This window comes from Cuculus canorus, chromosome 4 (genome assembly GCF_017976375.1).
Source record: "Cuculus canorus isolate bCucCan1 chromosome 4, bCucCan1.pri, whole genome shotgun sequence".
Lineage (NCBI taxonomy): Eukaryota > Metazoa > Chordata > Aves > Cuculiformes > Cuculidae > Cuculus > Cuculus canorus.
This window is the reverse complement of record NC_071404.1, coordinates 25845757-25867880: the sequence shown is the minus strand read 5'-3', so window position 1 is coordinate 25867880 and position 22124 is coordinate 25845757. Positions and strand designations below refer to the sequence as shown.

At 40.5% G+C, this 22124-nt stretch overlaps 1 protein-coding gene across 15 annotated transcripts in view; it reads left to right on the top strand.

Moving 5' to 3' along the window:
- The window catches only part of APBB2 (amyloid beta precursor protein binding family B member 2), a 190632-nt gene that overhangs the window by 141502 nt on the left and 27006 nt on the right, over positions 1 to 22124 (top strand). For 13 of the 15 annotated variants that reach the window (XM_054064384.1, XM_054064380.1, XM_054064386.1 and 10 more), the window contains one exon: positions 2662 to 2789. In XM_054064384.1, coding sequence (XP_053920359.1) covers positions 2662 to 2789 — 128 coding nt within the window. Of the gene's footprint in view, positions 1 to 2661; positions 2790 to 18558; positions 18898 to 19024; positions 19157 to 22124 lie in introns of those variants that run through there. The other 2 variants (XM_009566556.2, XM_054064396.1) reach the window with 2 other exon arrangements.

Sequence of the window (22124 nt, the reverse complement as noted above, 5' to 3'; positions counted from 1 at the left end):
AAAAAAAATTAAAATCAGCTTGACAAAGAATAGAGACGCTATGCTCGAATAGGTGGCCCCTGAGGCAAATCATCTTCTTGATTTTAAAAGAAATCATTACAACTACATTTTTCTGCTGGCAACGTAATTCTTCAAGAGTGATTGGAAGAGATGTATTTTAGAGAGGCATCTGAAAGAAAGCATGCTAGTCACTGACATCAGATGGAGCACATACACCTGAAATCCATTATGAAGCTAGAACTGATGACTGCAGATAGAGGTTTTAAGATTGCCTAAATATTTATTTTAGCTAAAATGTAATGAAAGTGAAATTGTGAGTAAGACCATCCCCAAGTTTTCATGATTTAAAAAAAATATCAAAAGACAAAAAACCCCACAAGCTCTGGGTAAAATTCTGACCCTGCCAAAGCTTTGTCAATGGCTGTAATGTGAGATTTCATGCCCTCCGCTCCCTTTGAAAAGAAATTCCTCTCTAAACTTCTACCTGCCACAGTTCTGTAAAATCTAAGAAGAAAAACACAACTCGTCTGTTTTTATTGCTACTTTGCCGTGCATTATATTTCTGTACGTTACAAAATTGCTTACATGAAGAAGATGCTTTGTTGCTGTTGACGTATATACCACAGTATATAAGACTTCCCTGAAGGGCTGTTGGGATTGAGCTTTCCTTTCCTTTATTCACTTGCCCTGCATGGTTCTTGAGTGAGGGTCACCTTCATCTTGGACCATGAGATCTCTGCAACTCTTCAGCAGTCTGAGACAGTGAGGCCTATCTTCAGGCTCTCTCTTTCTTCTCGCCCTATGTAGTGTTTCATCTCTAAAATAGCTTTCGTATAATAAGGCAGCAAAACTTAGCAAAATATATTGCTTCTTTGTGCAGCCGAGCTGTCCCTTGAGCGTTGCAAGGAAAATTTCCTGTGACTTATGTTGTCTATTTGCCCATTCACCAATCTTTTCCAACTAATTTGGATTCAATACTACTACCCTAATCCAAATGTATTTTGCACAATGAACAGATTTTACCTTCTTGTAATAATGTCTTTCTGAAATAAATATATAAGTAGAAAAAGAGTCAAAAAACCAATCTTTTTGACACATGCTAACATTGTTCACACAATCTGTTTACTGCTTCAAACGTCCAAGCAAATTTCTCACGCTTTTAATTTGTGATGACTCTATTTTCTGTTTGGTTTCCTTCATCATCCTGGTCTGTCTGGTGCCATCCTGGCTTCTGTATTTTATTTCCTGTGTTTCTTTTCCGCATGCCACAAACAGTTCAGTGCTTCTGATTCGCATCATTTACATGCCTGGTTATCACAGCCACATCTCTTTCTGCTTCTGTAGGAGCTGTCTATACAGCCTTCCTTGCATCTCAGCAATAGCTGTACTTTTTCCATCAGGAAAAATGTTCTTGTGTTGGCATTGCATATGCCAACTTGCATCCTCTCTCTCTCCCACACCGCTCTTGGTGTTCGTGCTGTCAGCTTGGTGTCACGTCTCCCCTTTGAATCCCTGTTACTAGATTTGGGGGTGGAAGAGGTGGTCGGCAGCACCATCCCTTGCTGTCTAGCCTGGAAACCCTGGAAGCAGGCCCTCCCTATGAATGTGTGTTTTGCACAGATACAAAATTAGACATCATTAAGACCTGAGCAGCTGTAACCAAGCGGGAAGAGGGCTTCTGTGTCACAGAGGTGAATAAAAAGGTCATTTTTTAAACATTTGTCAGTAGGAAGTCAGACCCTTTCCATTCTTTCTGTTCATTTATAGTTCCTGGCACAACAGAGAGGAAAAAATTACTCTATATTTAGTTGAAAGTTCCTATCTTCTTATACGCAGGAACTTGTCTTATCTTTCGGCACTAGGTCCACGAACATTTCTGTGGGATCTGATGGTCTGCAGAGTAGTTGTACAGCCTCTGAGAAAAGAGCTATTAGGTGTGGTAGAAGAGGCAGCAAACCTTTTGCAAATGCTAGCAGTAGGAGGAAGATTAGCATTTGTGAATTAGCATCAAAAGGAAAATTGCCTCTAAATTTGTTGTCTCTAAGGGGCAAAAAACATTCCTCTTGTTCTTACATGCCAGAAGAGTTACAGAGAAATCCTGGCTCCAGGATTCTGCAGTCACCAGCAGAATTTATTGTCTTAACGCTAGGCTTTCACCTTGAATTAATCTTTCTTCAAAGAGTATACTATAAATCCATTGACATGTACAAATTGCTGTCCCATGACCCATTGATTAAACTTTATGGAAACAAAGCACATTGAAGGAAAAAATTGCCTTAAGAGTACAGGTTTCGAAGCAAGATTTTGCTGTTAAGACTATTCTTCACTTCTAACATATTCGGAAGAATTTATTGGAGAAAAGATAAACATGTAATTTGTTGAATAGTAGCTTGGGGTTGAACGAGTCAAACAGTTGCATTTAAAAGACATCAAAGCTTTTCGTGGTGGGAGTAATTTAAAAGTACAGTAGTAGCAAGATACTATCTTAGATCTCTTTCACACCAGAAGTAATTGAACTTATTTGTAATTGTTCTTAGAACAAGTCAGAACTGTGAGAAAATGGAGAGGATGCAAGTCCAAACAGCATAGGGATAACACCTTGATGCCAATCAGTTTGAGATGGGAATGTACTGTGTAATAGTACTTTTTCTGGAGTTGCAGGGCAAAGACATGTACCTGATACTGGAAAATGACATGCTGAACCTGATTGACCCCATGGATCGCACAGTTCTTCATTCGCAGCCCATTGTGAGCATCAGAGTCTGGGGAGTGGGTCGTGACAATGGCCGGTGAGTCTTCATTCTCCTTATCCCTCTTGTCTTGGTGCTATTTCTGTCTGCTGATACAGAGTATACAGACACTCGGAGCAAGTTAGATATCAAACCTGTTCATTTGATTGAGTAATTGCATCCCAGGGGTTGTGAAAGGAAGGGTAAATTCTTCTTTTTCTTGCTGGTGTTACTTCTTAAAATCTCTGGGTTTTATGGTTTATAATTTATATGCTGTTTTTCTGGACCTGCATTAAGCAAACCTTTCAGATTAATTTAGCCAGGTGCATAAAACTGCATACACAACATTATTTTGTTTCAGATACATATATAATGCTTTTTTATATAAACCCGTGTTTTCACATATGTCTTGTGGTGTGTTTCTCCTGGCTGTGCAAAAGTATGCCTTCCTGCTGGCCCAAGTTAAATGATTTACTTACACTCTGACTGTATGCATGTGTTTTTTTCACTTTCTTGAGGTATTTGATTTGCTGGAGAAAAAAGTTGGATTGAAGAAACAATATTGGCATGAAGCCATGACTATTACTTAAAGATCTTGAAAAAAATTCTTAAGGGTGTTGCTGAAAACTAAGGTTTATGCCTGAAACCTGACTTCCTGCGAGCTGAAGTTCTTCCTTGCTCTAGGGAGCAGTCACCAGTGTGTGATAAAGGCCTTCTGGCCCTGGAAGCCGCATTTTCTTAGCTTTCCTTCCTTGGTCTTCTTTTTGTAGTGTACTTTTTTGTCATGTAACATTGCTGTAGGGGCAGGACTGTGAAGGTGACTTACTTGGAGCAGGATAACAAGCTGTCTCTGTTCTGCTGAGCACTGCTCTATCAACGTTTCCATTCATATTGAGTAATTCCAGGATCTTTGAGCTTATACATAAGTAGTAAGGACTGAATCATGCTAGAAAACTGATGCTTTTTGTGTCTGTGTTTGATTGTTGTATTTGCAAGAGTAGGGGGAGGGGGTTTTGTCTCTTGCTTTCGACGGGAAATACAATTCTGGACTGGGAAAGATTTTGTGAAAACTCCTTAGTGCCCCCCAAAGTTTCTGATTATTTCTGGCTATATTTCCCAAAGGAAAGGCAATAAGTGTTTCTGTGACCCAATTCTATCTTTCTAAATTTTTTATTTCTGTAAATGACTGGGTGCAGATTTTTGAGAGATCTAAAAGCAGCAAATCCAGTTTGAAATGGTGGGAAGTAAAGAGGTTTTAACTTCTTATGAATAAACCATTACAGTGCTTTGTTTGCTTCAGAAAATAAATGCATTACACATTTCCCTTCAAGTCAGATTTTGTAGTAGCTTGCTTTGGTCAGGAAATAAATAGAGCGTCTTGAGGGGCACCTAAATGTGATAATGTGATGCAGCTTTACAGAATAAGAGAAGCCAGCTTTTCTTTTCTTTTCTTTTTTTTTTAAAAGCGTTTACAATTCTTCTTTCAATATTTACATTCTTTGGAAAACAAAAACATTTCATTATGTTGGTTATAAAATAAGATAATGAGTCACATTTCTTCAGACTGGGTACATACTTCTCCTAAAGATAGAACTGGTCATGGAAACATGGGCATTGAATAGGGACATTTAGGAGAAGTTTGCCTTTTCTGATCACATGGCAGCAAGGATGTCACAAGCTTTTGGTGAAACCTATCCAGGGATGTGAGGCAATAGCAAACTTTTCTAGGTAAATGTAAACCCCATCAGTAAGAGAGGTGGAAAAAGTTCTGTGGGTGCAAGTCATTCTGTGTGTTCTGACTTGCCATGGTATCACACAACATTTACCAAAAGCTATGTACGGGGCACGGGAAATAGCATTTCTGATCTCATTCCTGCCCAGTTTCCTGCTGTATCTGTGGACCAAAGATGAATTTCAGTTCTGTTGAGACTTCTGCAGAAACATCTTCATTAAGAGAAATTATGTAGTTATGGACTATGTGGGTGAAGTACTTGTCAAAGTTCAAAACCAAAATTAAACAAATCCTGATCTTTCCCTTTGTTATAAAAGGTAGAAGCTGCTTCTGCTCATTGCCTGAAAAGAGATTTTATTTGTGACATTAACAATACAAAGAACCTAGTAGAGCAAATAAACTAATCTTCTCGTGTTTCTGATGTCAGAAGAGGGAATTGGCCTTTCTGTGTTGAAACTGAACAGTTCTTGTTTCTGAAGAACTTGACATTTGTTGACTGCTTGCTATATACATCAGCAAGAAATAATTTATTGAAGGCTTAATCTATGAACACACAATCAAAACCAGTCTTAATATTTCATTTGCTGGCAAAGTAATGTTCTTAGCCACTTTTGTCAGAATCTGGTAATTTTTAATCTTAAAAAGTTTGGTTTCAGAGCTTTCCTATACTTAGCCCTTCGAAAGAATTTAGATACATGTTTCGATAAGGTGTGCCGTATCTCTTTTCATGTATCCATTAACATGCAGTCCTTGGGCTTATCCTGGTAAAATTGCCTGTTGGTCCTGAGGTGAGAAACACCAGAGCTGATCACTGATTGCAAAACTAACTTCCTCTGATTATGAGTTTGCCGTCATCAGAGAAAAGTGAGGGGAACCCATTGCTGCTTTCCTTTGATTGTTTGGGAGGTTGACGAAATCTCAGTCTCTGGTGTGAAGCTCTTCCAGAAAGAAGTTGTTGTGTGGAATTGTTGTGTGGAAATGTTGTTAATTAGCTACATGTTCTGGTCTGTGAGCCTGGATAATAAAATATGAGTATATTGGATTTATTGTGAAAGGCAGTGTTTAAATTTTAAAATATTGTAAAAATGCATATTTGCCTCTATTTCAAGCTATTTTGAATGCTGTAACTATCTGCAGGCCCTCCTTTTTAAATGTACTTTGCATGTAGTAATTTATTTGAGTAGATTTTGCTTTGGAAGATGAAAAGGTTTTCTAGTAATACCTGACCAAGTGATTTTCTAAGCTGTGCCATGATGAAAGATTGATGGAATACAGAGATCTGCTGATGAAAGTTTAATTTGAAGATGTGTCTGCTAACTCACCTCAGGCAGAAACATCTTCCAGGAGGCTGTAATCGCTCTCTCCATACATTACACTATTATCTTGACCCGTGGAGTTACTTTATTTAAGCAGCTCTGCGATAAGCAGAGGCTTCATTGTTTTGTTGGCTTAGGCAGTGTGGTGATTTTATTTTTTCAAAGGCAGCATCCCTTGTTTGCAACTAATCAGTCAGTAAAATATGTTTGATCTTAAGAAAGGCTGGAGTGCCATGGTAAAATCGTGAACAAAAAGCAGGTTCCCACAAGGCAAGCTGGTGATTATGTATGTATATATGTTTGTATATATATATGTGCAGACTCAGAACACCAATGTTTGTTGCATATATATGGGCATTAAAAGAAAATAAAGGTACTATATCTTCCATCTTTTCAGCAGACTCTCTTTCTTAGGTGATGTCTTGTGGGTTTTTTAATGGTAAAAGCCACAGCCTTCCTTTCCTGCTGTACTGAAACCAGAGCTATGATTCATTTAATATTATTTGCTAATGAAAAAAGTCTTCATACTAGCTTAAATAGTGTGACTTCCAGATCAGTAAGGTCATTGTCACATCGAGGATTTGTGTTGTCAGAGCTATATGGTGGGTAATTGTCAGTGCTATCTTTGCTTCCTAACAAGGAGCCCATAATGTGTTTTTTCTGGCTTGAAAAGCATGCTGGAAAACATTAGCCTACTGAAGCTACAAAAGGGCTGTTTTTCATTTTCGAGCTGCAGGACTGTACATTAATCATCCCTCAGGTTGGGTTTTGTCTCCCCTTCTCGAATACTGGTGCATGCCCTTTGCTTTCTGAGCAGCTCTAACAAGGAAGGAGAAAAGGTAATGGCCCGTAAATTTTGTAAAAGCATTTCCATTAGCACGTTTTTCTGAATCCTCCTTTATCTTCATTGCTTTTCCACCAATCCAAAGCCCACCTCAACCTCTGTGTGACTTTAATTGCCTGAAAGATGGTGGTTTCTTCTATCATGGTGTTTCCATACAACAGTAGTATGTTCCAGCTGAAAAATTCAGCTTTTAGCTGACCAGGAGACTGTGGGTAGATTCAGGAGACAGCTCTGATGGGACTGAGTATGCAACTGGTTGCTGGATGGCATGGGCACTTGGCATATTGGACAAAACAAGTAGCCTGTCTATTCATCTGTCCACTTGCATTGTCATCACATATCCCAGGTTTGTTTTCTCTGTATAGTTTGTGTGTTTGTTTCCTTGGCAGGCTAAGGTAGGGCAGTTGCTCTTGCTTCTTAAGTGCTGGAAAGGCAGATTCTTCAATATTGGAGTTTTCTGATCGTAGACTTTGTGACTAAATAGTGTGAAAGCACTGTGCTTTCTCCTCTGCCCTAGTAATACCCATTATGGCAGGTGGTGGTGGTTCTCTTCATTCCTGTGGATGTACATAGTACTGCTTCTTTGAATGGCTGCTGGTTTTCTGCTGCTTAGATATCAGGGAATAAAATGAGGCTGGGAATCAAATAGGAGAGAAAGACTAAGAGAAAGAGAATGGGATGGTACACACACCGAAGATGAGTCTCAGGCTGCCTCAGAAACGGGGTAGACATTAAATGGATAGATGCCCCAAGGCAGACGGGCATAATCCTGTAAGGCTGGAAGAGAAGAAAGTCATAACCACAAAGCAGAATTACCTGAGCTCTGCTATCTCAAGAGCCATTAGGGCAAGAGAATGAGGAAACTGTAGGGGTGATACGAGTGAGAAAATGGAACAAATTTTTGTGAAGAGAAAGACTAAATGGCTTATAGCTGCATTGTTCACGGAAGTGTTTATGGTCGTCTCGGTTTGCCTTCCCTTCAAGGTGGTGATTGAATGTGCTGTGAGATTGAGTCTTTCTCCTATTCCATGAGAGAAGCTTATCAAGCTGTACGAGATAATGAATAATAAACTTTGTCTTCTGAATTGGAGAGATGTGGTGGAGTAAAGCATAAAATAAAATAATTTAATACTGAGGCCGTGTTTGCACCTGTTCTTCCTAAAAGATAACACCCTTCAAAGAATGTATAATCCCAGCTGAATTCTTCAAACTCGAAACCATCATTAATCAATATAGCCTATTCCCCTCAGTCCCCGTAACCTTGGAATAAGGGCAAAACGTACTGTGAGGAATCATGTAGATAGAGCATAGGTGAGGGATTACACCAGGGGAAAAGGATTTATTGGCTTTTCTGACCTATATTCTTAGCTTGTTTTTTAGAGTAATCTTTGCTTTCTTCTCCTTCAGCAGACTGCATCTGAATATCCGTTTTAATATATTTTGGTTGCATTTTCCCCTCTCACTAAGAGTAGTTTAGGTGATTATTTATTCAGAACTTCTCATTTATATCCATTAGGCCTGACGCTACTGTTTGCAAGCGCAGTGTGTTCTAGGAAGGCATAATGAAACGATACAGCTGTGAAAGGGGAAGTCCAGTCAAGCTTGCAGAATTAATGTATTTTCAAACAAATATAGTTAAGTGGGTGCAAAAAAGCTGCATGTCTGCATTCTTATGCTGATTAATGAAACTGGTTTATTTTAGTTTTGGATTTTAACATGAAAGACATGGTAGACTGAAGATACATTGAAATAGGCCCATATTAAATTAAATAGGTGCCCATAGTTTTGCACCAGAGGGTGGGTTTTTATCAGTATTGGCTTCAGCCATGTTAGGGCAACATCCTGCTATCCTTTCTGCCTAATGCCACGAATGAGATAAATAATGATTACATGTGAGAGTGAATCATAGAATCATAGCATCACTAGGTTGGAAGGGACCCACTGGGTCATCAAGTCCAACCATTCCTAACACTCCCTAAACCATGCCCCTCAGCACCTCGTCCACCTGTCCCTGAAACACCTCCAGGGAAGGTGACCCAACCACCTCCTTGAGCAGCCTATTCCAGTGCCCAATGACCTTTTCCGTGAAAAATTTTTTCCTGATGTCCAGCCTGAACCTCTCCTGGCAGAGCTTGAGGCCATTCCCCCTTATCTTGTCCCCTTTCACTTGGGAGAAGAGGCCAGCTCCCTCCTCTCCACAACCTCCTTTCAGGTAGCTGTAGAGAGTAATAAGGTCTCCCCTCAGCCTCTTCTTCTGCAGGCTAAACAACCCCAGCTGTCTCAGCCGCTCCTCATAAGACTTGTTCTCCAGCCCCCTCACCAGCTTTGTTGCTCTTCTCTGGACACGCTCCAGAGCCTCAACATCCTTCTTGTGGTGAGGGGCCCAGAACTGAACACAGTACTCAAGGTGCGGTCTCACCAGTGCCAAGTACAGAGGGAGAATAACCTCCCTGGACCTGCTGGTCACACCATTTCTGATACAAGCCAAGATGCCACTGGCCTTCTTGGCCACCTGGGCGCACTACTGGCTCATGTTCAGTTGTCTGTCAACCAACACCCCAAGGTCCTTCTTCTCTAGGCAGCTTTCTAGCCAGACTTCTCCTAGTCTGTAGCACTGCATAGGATTGTTGTGCCCCAAGTGCAGGACCCGGCATTTGGCCTTGTTAAACCTCATGCCGTTGGTCTCAGCCCAGCGGTCCAGCCTGTTCAGATCCCTCTGTAGAGCCTCCCTACCCTCCAGCAGATCCACACTTCCACCCAGGTTAGTGTCATCTGCAAACTTGCTGAGGGTGCACTCAATGCCTTCATCTGGGTCATTGATGAAGACATTGAACAGAGCTGGACCCAGTACTGAGCCCTGAGGAACCCCACTTGTAACTGGCCTCCAGCTGGAGTTAACTCCATTGACCACCACTCTCTGGGCCCGGCCATCCAACCAGTTTTCAACCCAGGAGAGTGTGCGCCTGTCCAGGCCAGGGGCAGACAGTTTCTGAAGCAGAATGCTGTGAGAAACTGTGTCAAAGGCTTTACTGAATTCCAAGAAGATTACATCCACAGCTTTTCGCCCATCCAGTAGTCGAGTCACTTTGTCATAGAAGGTGATCAGGTTAATTTGGCAAGACCTGCCTTTCATGAACCCGTGTTAACTGGGCCTGATCACCCAGTTCTCTTGCATGTGCTTCATGATGGCACTCAAGATCAGCTGTTCCATGACTTTCCCCAGCACTGAGGTCAGACTGACAGGCCTGTAGTTCCCTGGATCCTCCCTGCAACCCTTCTTGCAGATGGGCACAACATCAGCCAGCCTCCAGTCTAGTGGAACTTCCCCAGTCAGCCAGCCAGGACTGCATGAAGGTTTTTGTGTTTTACAGATGAGTCTTGTGAGCAGCTCTGATGCTTACAAACAACGAGGGAAAAAGTATATACTTAGGGAGAATTTTGGCCATGGAGCTATAGTTATTTGGTAACCTTTGAAAAGCTTAAATGCCGAAACAGCAGCTGAGAAGCACAGTAGCAGTAGAACAGACTGGTAACTTAGTATGAATGCAGAGAAGTCTCACAGAACAAGGGAACAAGTACAAAGACAGAAGAGGACAACTGTAAGGATTTCTGTGGGAGGGATGGGGAGGATCAGAGAAGTCCCTGAAGGGGAGCTCAAGGTAGTGCTGTGGTATTTGCTTGTAAAGAAGTGGGGAAAATGGCAGGATGCTGTCCTTAGGAAAAACAAGGCAAGCATTTAGAATGTGTCACTTGCTCTGCTGGCGGCTTGAGTACGGCAACAAATGCTTAGTCACCTTAAGCACAACCCTGTTTAAGTATTTTGTTATGGAACATCTTTAGGATTCTGAATTTGTTTTCAGGAAATAATGGGTACTATTGCATGTAATTTCACAATTGTAGCTAGTGTTTCTTCCAGAAAACAAACTTCTAAAATGACACTTGAAATTGTTGAAGCTTTCACTTAAGATAAATGACATGCCTAAACCTGGACTGCAAATAACCACAGTGATTATTCAGGTTGTCTCAATTAATAAAAAATTAGGCATATTGGGTGAGTCCCTGACTTAAAGTGTTTCTGTAGATTTGTGTTGGAAAATCTCCACACACTCCCTATGACTCCAGCTGTTAAACTCAAATGCTTTAGGATACAGCTAGGGTAATCTATGAACTTCAGTGGCTATTGCACTGGTCCTTTGAGAACAGCTTGAGCCGCTTGTAAATGTGTCTGTGGCTCAGGAGAGCTACTGTCAGGCAGCTTGAGGTAGAAATCCGATTCTTCCTTCTGTTATTCTTTTTGCTGTATGTTAATCAAGCTTGTGCCACATCCAGGCTGAATTCCTGTACTTAACTGCTGCTTTAACTCTGTGGCAAAACAGTGGTGCAAGTGATGGAAAAAGCAGCTGCTCTCTGGCTCTGTAGCTGTGAACAGAAAACATCCTGTTCCCAGCCTCTCTGCAGCCCTCCTTGTTTTCAGCATCCGGTTGGAAGCTTTGGTCTTAAGTTACAAAGGTGGTTTAAACTTACCTTTTTTTAATTTACCTGGTCTTGCACTTGAGTGACACGCAATCTGTTGCTTCCTCTCAGGGGAGGCTGTGCTAACAAACAGTAGCATCCTCCTTCCCAAACCAGTTGAAGTTGGTTGAAGACACCTGCCTTTCACCTCCTTCATCTTCAGTGGCACTGAAGTTACACTTTTAGTTACACATCTCTCGGATGGTATGTCAACAGTAGGGACTGTGTATAGGGGGAGCCACCTATGGAATAAATTTTCACAAGAGAATTGGGCTTTGACAGCCTTATAAAAGCTGTCAAATAGTATCAATTTGATAACACTTTTTCTTCAAAAAACCAACCCCTTATTCTTTCGTTCTCATTTGAAGACTTTGTCTAGTCTAAGGGGTCTGTAGCAGATGAGAGAAAACCAAATTAGTCCACTAGTGGTTTCACTTTGCTAGTGTAATATATATCGAAGCTGTTCAGTTGCTAATAAGGTGAACATATAAAAAACCTTCTGTGGAAAAAGAGCACAGAGAGCTTAGGCTGCTGAAGAAGAGAGCAGTGTTGTGAAGAAAAATTCTGCTAATACTTACAAGCACCATGCTGGCTGAAATGTTTGATGCAACTCTTGTTACCTTGAGTATGGCACATTTGTATGAGCAGTAACAGACTGTTCTGTCTTGTGGTCACTTACTTGAAAAGGTCAGCTGTTGTAGGATGTATATTTACTGTGCTGATTGTTTTCTATTGTAGGCAAAAATTTGACATCCTAAAAGTGATTACTCTACTGCTCAAGTAACTTCTGAAAAAAGAAATTCAGAAGGAGAAAATTTCCTGTGCAGTGGAGTTTAATTTGATTATCTTTCTTACACTACTTAATGAAATGTGAGACATTCACAACTTTCTAATATTTCAAATTAAAAAGCAAAACAGCAGCCAGAAAATGACCTTTCTTTTTCCAAACAGTCCATGCCTGTACTATACTGGTGCTTAGAAAGAGATGGAATGTTTCTGTATATATGACTTCACTGTGGAAATATTTACATCCTCCTACATAAACACATTTTCAGTGTTGTATCCCTGATATGAAGGGAACTTGTGACATGCCTACATATTTATAGACCAATGAAGGTCTTCTGGAATTTGGTACATGCTACACTAAAATAAGGTCCGAGTTTTGTCCTGTGTGTCTCTCTAAGCACAGAGAAAAACTTGTCTGAACTGTACTGATATAATAATTTGGATTGTTAATATAACTAAAATAGAGTGTTCTTGCTATCCGCTTACCACTTTCAGTTATTTAAATGTTGCATCTGCCTCAGGATTCTTTTCCACATTTGCTGCTAACTGATTGCAGTTCAAATGTAGTTACAGGCAGCAGGTACATCTTCATGTAAATCATAACATATACTGTCTTATCCATTACGTGTACTTAGAAAGCATTTTCACTTCAGGCTTTTAATTCTGAGTATGGTCTGTTAAAGTGGGCCTACAAGAATGCTGAGGAGGGGCTTTTTATGAGGGAGTGCAGTGATAGGTTAAGGGTTAATGGTTTTAAGTTGGAAAAGTATAGATTTTTATTAGATATTAGGAAGATATTTTTTTCTGTGAAGGTGATGAAGCACTGGAGCAAGTTGCCTCATCCCTGGAGATGTTCAAGGCCAGAGTGGATGAGGCTTTGAGCAACCTGGTCTATTAGAAGATGTCCCTGCCAGTGCCACAGGTGTGGAGCTGGATGATCTTTAAGGTCCCTTCCAATCCAAACCATTCTGTGATTCTGTTGGCTTCTTTCCTAACAATGGCTCTACCAGGGAAAATGGCCTTTGTTTGTCACTGGGATTCAGCACAATTTGCTCTCTGGCAATGGAGGTAGGTCATCTACTGAAGTCTCTTTGATACGAGCAGATTGATTAGCAGAAAAGTAAACATTAATTTGAGCAACAAAAAGATTTTTTTTCAACAGATAATTAAAATGTCTTAAACGTTTAGGATTTTTGCTGAATGAGTTTGGTTTGTGTTTAGAAACTGTATTACATGAACATCCATATTTTTGTAAAATTTGACTTTTAATGATATTGAAAAATCCATGTGCGTTATATGTCTCATGATGATGGTCTGCTTCACTTAAATACTGTTTATCTCATCATAAAAATAATTTGAATTTATAATTCAAATTTTGCTTCAAACATATAATTCGATTGTCTCTAAAATTTCAGTATTTTACTACTTGAAGCTCCCCTCTCTCTACCTTGATTAATTTCCAAACTGGCTGGACATATGCTTGTGTGCACCCTGAGTCTGACCAGATTCCCTTTATAATTGCTGGGAAGTTTTTCATTGACTTCAATGTGAGTTGGGTTAATTCATGGCTTGCAGATGCAGACCAGGAAAATCTGAACGCTGCTTAGCAGAATCCATGTGATACCTGGAAGCAGCAGGATGGATTAAATGTTCTTAGCAGTGTTAGGGAGAAGTGCTTGTAAAAGAAAAAAATAGCAGGTGGAAAAAGTAAAGAGCTTACTATGATCTCAGAATATGGAAGAGTTTGAGCAAGGTATTTATATATTGACAGGCTAAGAAAGTTGAGGTTCTTCACTCTGGAGAAGAGAAGGCTCAGAGGAGATCTTGTGGTGACCTTCCAGTACCTGAAGGGGCTACAGGAAAGCTGGAGAGGGTCTATTCATAGAGGCTTGTGGTGATAGGATGAGGGGGAATGGGTATAAACTGGAGAGAGGCAGATTTAGACTAGACATTAGGAAGAATTTCTTTACCATGAGAGTGGTGAGACACTGGTACAGGTTGCCCAGGGAAGGTGTGGATGCCCCATCCCTGGAGGTGTTCAAGGCCAGGTTGGAGGGGGCCTTGGGCAGCCTGATCTAGTGGGATGTCCCTGCCCATGGCAGGGGGGTTGGACCATGATGTGTGGTCCCTTCCAACCCACAGTAGTCTATGATTCTATGATTTGACCTGGTATCCTGCCGCTCTTACATTTACATCAATGAAAGAAATTAATTTCTTTGCTTCAGAAAAGCACCTGTGAGCTTGCCTGTGTTCTGAGATACCTGTTACTGACATGTGGCAGTGTCTGGGATGGTGCAATATTTGTAAAAAAGACACAAAAAGAGCACATGTAGATTACTTAAAGAAAAGGTTTTCAGCAGCATAGGCTGGAAAGGTCCACATGGGTCCTTATGGTCTGCTCTCTGCAGCTGCAGACAATCTCATTGTGATTAAGATCCTTTTGATAAGCTGATAGCAGGTCTAGTTCATTTTGATAAAGATGTATTGAATTGCTTTTGCTTTGTAGATGTTTATCATCAGCCTTTCTTTGTTTAAGAAGTTTGTTTCTGCCTGTTCCTTTTGGCATTGTGTGAAGAATCTAAATAAAGTTTACATGTGTATCTCCAGCAAGGTACATACGCTTTTAAAATAAAAAGTACCTAAACCCACAAGAAAACTGATGCACTAAGGAAGAGTCTTTTTAGTTGGGGGGGTGGGAGAGTGTTGGCATTTGTGTGTATAGTATTAGAAAAATTGCTTTTCATCTCTACTTTTGCTCAGCTACCATCAGGAACATAGTGAGATTAATTAGACAAAGCAAACTGAGCAATTGCTCTTGCCCTTTATTGCTTTATGAAGTACAAACGTGGCTTCAAGGGCCTTGGCTTAAAAAACAAACAAAGCACTTCTGGGATATTGCCAACCCAGGCATTCATAAATTATACTCAGTCTGTCACTTTTAAGCCATTGATTCATGATATTATTTCAAACTTTCCTCATCCATCCATGGGTGCTGGAAACTTGTTTTCTGGTGTATATGGAAATTATCATATCCCTGTCTGAATACAGGATTTAAACTTTACTAAATGTTTCCTTGCTCATCCCTCACCTTGTCCCCTCTCCTTTTGAAAATAATATGAAATTTCAGATAAATTAGAGGATTTGTTGCTGCTGTTGCTGCTCAATAATTTGTGATGGAATAAGGACAGCAACGAGGTGTGAGTTTTTAAACTTCTAGGTTGTTTAACAGCATTGTTGTGCTCCAGGTTTTGCTAAAAGGACTGATTCTTTATTTCCTGGAAATGTCAAAATGTTTGCTTTGGAATAGGATGGATGCCTCAGAGTAGCAAAAGGCAAGGCAAAATTTAGAACTATTTGTTTGCCTTCCTGTAGGGCAGAAGTGGAGCTTTGAAAACTGCAGGTGCTGGAGCTGGGATGCAAACCTGTGTTTGCTTCTGTCTCAAGTGTCTCAATTCTGCTGATTTTCAAATGTGAGAATAGTGTGAGTGCGGCTGCCAGGGCTAAATGCCTCTCCACCTGCAAGTATATGTTCTTGGCCTCACAACATGAATTTACTGCTACACTCTCACTTTCCTTATGTTCAAACTGAAATGAACTGCAACCCAGGTTCCTTACCCATCAACTCATTTTCTTTTTTCCTCAAAAATTTCTGTATGTGAAACCCTTGCATGCGCCTGGGGTGGGTATGAGGATCTCAGCCGCTGATTTTGTGTGGCTCTGCTGGCATTACCAGGGCTGCCTGTGATAGGATGCTCAATGTTTTGCTCTGAGTAGAGAGCTGCTGGGCATGAAAAAGGAATATTTGATCAGTTTGGGAAGAACATGATCCCACCCCTGTGCCTAGAGTATAAGCTCATTGCAATTACTTGGATGTCCTGCTCTTCACTGGTGGTTTAACCAGAGAGTTAACCACTGCCAAGTGCATGGATCTGCCCAGATTCTTTGTGGTGCTAAATATGCACTCCCTGATTATGAGCTTGCGTGAACCTTATCTCCAGTGTTGAACACAGCAGCTTATGGACATATAACCCAGCTGGAGATCCATGAGAGGGCAGGAGCTGATACATGGGAGAGGCTGGAACAATATGTGTTATATTTGTACACAAGGAGTGCCCCGAAATACCCCTGCTGCCTTCAGATTAGGCAGCCTGGCCTTGAAGACCTCCAGGGATGGGGCAGCCACAGCTTCCCTGGGCAACCTGTACCAGCGTCTCACCACTCTCATGGTGAAGCAGTTCTTCCTAATGTCCAGTCTAAATCTGCCCCTCTCCAGCTTATACCCATTCCCTCTAGTCCTACCACTACAGTATTCCAGATGAGGTCTCACAAGAGAGGAATAGAGGGGCAGAATCACTTCCCTCGACCTGCTGGCCACGCTTCTTTTGATGCAGCCCAGGATACGGTTGGCCTTATGGGCTGTGAACGCACATTGCCGGCTCATGTCAAGATTCTCATTGACCAGCACCTCCAAGTCCTTCTCTGCAGGGCTGTTCTCAATCACATCATCTCCCATCGTGTACTGAAAATGGGGATTGCCTCGACCCAGATGTAAGACCTGGGTCTTACATGAGGTTCTCACAGGCCCACTTCTCACTCCTTTTGCAGCTGTAGATGAAGTGCAGTAAAAAGATCCCTCCTGCCTAGTAATCTGGCTGCAGGTTCACACCAGTCTGGCAGTGGGAAATGGCACTTGGTGCAGTGTTCATGCTCGAAATTTTTCATATTGTTTGTGGAAGCAGTTATTGCTGGGGAGTCCAGTCAGCCTTACTCAGCAGCTGATGCCAACTGCTCTAACTTCTGTAACTTGTTTCAAAACTTGAGTTACTGATGATTATTCTTTAAAACCCAGTTCATGAAAGAAGACTTATATGTGAGTTTTACCTTTCATTTTCAGACTGCATGTATTTGACCAAGTAAAATCCTGAAGAATCAGAAATTGGACACCACCCCCCCCCAAAACCTACACCTAAAATTTTGCATTCGTGTTTGAATTCACATTTTTGGGTAGGATTCAGGATTGGTTAAGCTAAATTTTGCAAGAACAGCAAACACAAGGGACAGTTGTAATTACTAAGCAAATTGCGTGTTCCCAAACACGCATTGGGCCCAAACTGGTTTTCATTTTCAGAAACTGTCTGTTGGCCAGGCACTGGGAGAGTTTCCTGTTGCTGCTGGCAGAAGTAAATCTGTTTCCCTTTCTATAGACAGCAACTAGAGGCAACAAACTTAGAGGAGCAGAGTGTGTGGGGAGAGGGAAGCTAAAATGCTGATACACGGGCAAGTTATTTCCCAACAACAGAACCAACATGTCTGTGTCTAACCATGCAGTTACTGAAAGGTGCACAGGCAGTTAAGTATCACATCTGTCATTTATGAAAATATCAAAACCAACACAGTATTAGAATTCAGTCCCATTTCATTTACTGGATGGCCAGCTAAAAAGTCAAAGACTGGGACGCAGTTTTAATTATACTTATTTTTACAGGTTTCCAAAATTCTGCTAGATCTCTTCTTGTACTGCAAAGAAGTTTATGGAGGAGTGGTTCTTTCCCACAAACTGTTCCAGCATATTAAAATGGCAAAGTCTAGCTTCCCTCTTTACAAGCCTTTTAAGTTGGAGACTGGCATTGTTCTCACGAATGCTGTCGTTTGGCCAGCTGGAAGGCTACCATATCCTGTTGTATGCTACTTGCTGAGAGTAAAAGGGGGGGAGAACAGCAGTAGAGAGGGGTAGTTGTCATAGTTATCGGATTAATTCTGTCTTCGTTTGCAAGTTTAAACAAGTTACATTGACTGTGTGTTGGAACCTAGATGAAAAGTGTAGTGTGTGTATATTTTACTGCATTTAACCAGTTTCAGGTGTAATTTTGTTTGTCCCTAAAAATGCCCCTTTTTACCCCAAGCAAGTTCCACATTTGTGTCAAGGTTTTCAAGAACTTAGTCGTTTGCTTCAGTACAAATATAATTACATGGCCTTGAATTCTTGTTAGTGCGGGGCTTCCAGCACATCCGAGAAAGAATTGGATCTGTTTCTTCTCAGGCAGCATCAACAGATTTGTTTATTAAATTCCAACCTGTTATTCCCATAAAATCCAGAAAAAGCTCAGGTTATCACTTAAGCATAACCAGTCCTGCCAAACCTTTTTGATAATAGGAGGGAGGGATTTATTGTCACCTTTAGTGCAAGTAACACCTCTAAATTAGATCTACTATAATTGCATGTGCCAGTTCTGGAAAATCAAATTATTTTGTGTGTTTGTTTTTACAGCTCAAGGATAAATCTCACTTGTAGCACAAGCAGGTGTAATTTCATTGAAGTAAAAGCAATTGTACTTCTGTCTGAATTTTTTGATTTGGCAGTAAGTCTTTGCTCCCTGTTAAAAAGACTTGCTTTCTGTGTTGCATTCGGTTCAGAGTCACAACGTGAAAGCTTTGCACTGGTGTTTGGAAACTGGGAGGGAAAGACTTCCTGCATACTTCAGCTTTCCCTGAAAGATTGCTTCTGTCACAGCAGATTAATCTTGGAAGTTTACAGGCTAGAAACACAGTGCGTAGCAGCAAAGATTTGTTAAAGGGGGAGGAGAGGCGCCTCTTCTGTGGGTCAGAGCATGGGGAGCTCGCAAATGCAAAAAGCGATGAGAAGGGAGGAGAAGACACACCCCTGATGGAGCAATGCCTTCCAAGGGGAAGCACCCACTCACTCACAGCTGGAGCCAGCAAACACAAGCGTGCACAGTCCGTGAGGAGAGTGGGAGCTGACATGATGTGCTTCAACTCGATGCAAAATGAATGAGCCGCTGTTCTCGGGGGTGTTCCGTCCCTGTCGTTGAAGTACAAGTAGACAACTGCATCAAGTGCACTTTGCATCATCTGATGCCTAGATACACGCTAACGGAGACAGGAACCAGGCAGAGCATTGAGTTGGGTGGTTGTGTGTGACGTGCTTGGCATTAAATTCTTGTGTGCTGCAAGAGAAAGGTAAGAAACTTAAAAAGTGACAAGAAAAAAACCTCAGCCTCCTCTGCAGACAACAGTCTCACATTAGGAGTAGCCTTTGTGTGGAATTGTATTTTCAAAGCTACGGTTCATTAGTCTAAAGCTTGTGTGTGGAAGCCTGTGAGGCAAATTACAGCTCCTAGTGTGACAAAGGCAAGTCAGATTTCTTTTCTCCAATAGCTGACACTTAACAACCTTCAGGAGAGCACTGTAGCAGAAATGCTGGATTGTGTGCTGAGTGGTGAGTATTCGATGCTGTTCTCAGTCTCCTTTATCCCTTCACATGTTGTTCATTTGAGCAGTAAGCTAACTAATGGATCTTGATGATTAATAGGTTTGGGGGTCTGTGTTCAGCTCAGAACTATGTGTTCCTAAACTGCCTGTGGTTACTGTCTGCATATTCACTAGCTTGATTGTATGGAGGATGATCGTAATTTGCTTTTACTAGTAATGCTGTGTTAATGGATAAAAAAATGCTGTAGTTAAGTCTGAGCTTTCTTCTTTCATCCTGTAATGGACAATGGAGATTATGCAATCTGAAATCTTAGTAGAGCTCCAAAAGAAGTAAACATGTTTAAAGACAGAAGTGTTGCAATGGAGAGGATTCATGGTTCTAAAATATACTTAGTTGAAGTGAAATGGTTAATGGCTCTTTTGACAGGAGAGGAAACTTCATGATTTAAACGTAATGTATTGCTTTGAGGTCTCTATGCTTGCTTAATCCTATCTGTATTCATAAAGAATTTGCAGCAGGAGAAATTTCATTGATCTGTTAATTGATATATAGCTTTGAATCCTCATTATGCTGAGTGCAGAAGGGATGAAAGAGAGAGAAGCACATCTATCTGTTTCTTTAAACTCAGCAGCTTCACTTGTAAAATAGATGTCTCTCTTGTTATGGAATCTCATTGGTCTTCCGGTTCTGTGCAGTAATTTTTTGCTTTCCTAAAAGATAGCAAACATTGCTGAGTCTTGATCTCTATCAGGGAAATGTATGAAGTGTTTAATCTCTTAAAACTATGGCTTTAATTATGTTTTTGTAGCTGTTGCCTTGCAGTTAATGCAGTTATAACAACTTGTGAGCAAGGGAAAGGATATTACTTAGCCCTGGAGCATTTCTCAGTAAAAATTGACTTATTTATTTTCATAAGGAATTAAAAGAGAGAAAGAGAATGGGGTTTTATTATGTGATACCAGTTAGATTTTTTTTTTTGTTGAAAAAAGTGCATCGACAGTACTGTATATGGATGTACATACATGAATAACCCTATCTATGAATATATTTTAAACACTGATCAGTTAGAATACAGATGAGGATCAAACAAACTGTGTGGATTATTAATTTAGATGATTAAGGTGTGTACTGAAGATTCATGGTGTTTCTTGTATTGTTACATTATGTTGGATATCCTTCAGATTTGCCAGTCATAGTTTCCTGTGACATGAAGTAAAACTCTTAGTGGGTACAAAATTCTGATTTAATTTATCAATTAGAGTGCTCGTGTTGATTCAATTGCTGTGTATAGCTTTAATTTGTGTTAAGGTGCAGACTTTGCTCCAGTGTTACTTGAGATAGGCTCTGGGAGAAGTTAATCCTGGTCAAAACCTGAAATGTCACAATTCTAAATCAGGGCATACCAAGTCAGTAAGAAGCATTTGGTTTAATTTCCTGTTAGAAAATAACTGGCAGGTCCCTGGATTTGGTTTGGTATCTGCCAAAGAAAACATCATTCTGTTTTTTGTTGTTGTATTTTGGTGTGATTAAAGCTGTCTCTGTATCTTTTAAGAAGTTTCCAAATTGGAAGTATTTTTGCACCTGGCTCAATTTAATAGTTCTTAAAAAAATTAAAACAGAAAATTTCATATTCAACTGATCAATCTAAAATGGTGGTCTAGTGATTTGATGAAAAGGTGGTCTGATGTTAAAAGTTCTTAGCATGCTTCTGGAAATGCGATTGCTTTCCCTAACAAGCCAAATGTAATGTTTTCTAAGGAGAGTGAAATGATCTGCAGTGGGTTATGAAAGATGGCTTGGGCTTACATCAGGAAAAAAGGGGGTACCTGGGGTGGCTGCGTGCTTTAGGGAGCTGGAAGTGCACCCACTCTTTCATCCCAGGTCTTCATTCACTGTCATTTAGTGCTCACAGAATGAGGAGAACCCTGAAGAAATGGTAGTGATCTGAGGCTGCTTATTTGTGAAGAGGCCTTGAGGGATAACAAGAAACCAGCTTGCCTGTGAGATACCAATATGATGTGTAGCACCCAAAATATCAGTGGGACTTAGTGATTCAGAGCCTCTGGTCTTAAGAGTACAGTTTAGTCTTTACAGAATGTGAATTCATATAATGTGTCAGGCTGCCTCGTACTTGCTTTTTATTTTAAAAATAGAATCTAACTAGGTTATAGTAGTCTTCATAATATATGATTAGCAACAGAAGGCTAGATCAAGCCATCAATTTTTAAGCAGAAGTCTTCCTTGCTACCAGTGGAGAATTGCTTAAAAATTAATGGCACAATCTGGCCCAGAGCAAACTGGGGATTTCTGCAGAAAGCATTAGTTGTACTTCTACTCAGTCTCCACTCTGGTAGCGGAAGGGACCCAGAAACTCAAGGCCATTCTGCTGTAATAGTCTGATGTGCTTGTTGGAATACAAAAGGCTTAAGGACTATTTCAAAAAAAAAGAAAAAAGACAAAAAAGCTACCAAAACCTTAGAAAAATAACAAACCGCAGATATTTTCCTTTTAGTAAAAGCAACTATATTTCTCTAGTGGATATATGTAAGTGAAAGAGGTATTCATTCTTGAAGCAAGCAAGAGACTTCCAGATTCATAGGCTTGAAGGTTGTTTCCTGTATTTGTTCATGTTATATTGTTGAGGTGTAAATATATTTTACATAAACATTTTGCTTCATTAAGTGATGCTAGACTTAATAATTACAAATTAGAAAATCAGAGAAGAGCCTCTTCTATGCCTCAGAGGATATGCTTGGGCAAGTACTTATAACTGTAAATAACAATGAAAGGCTTGTGCCATGCATCATTATTTTTCATCAAGTAAAATGTGGTTTAGTTCACTGAAGCTCTACAGTAATTGAAAGCAAATACATTTCAGCTGGTCATTGTCTCTTAGGAAGAAAGATGGTTAGGGATCAGAGAGATGGTCAGGGCACCTGATGATGGGTGTACTCCCACGTGAAAATGTGATCAC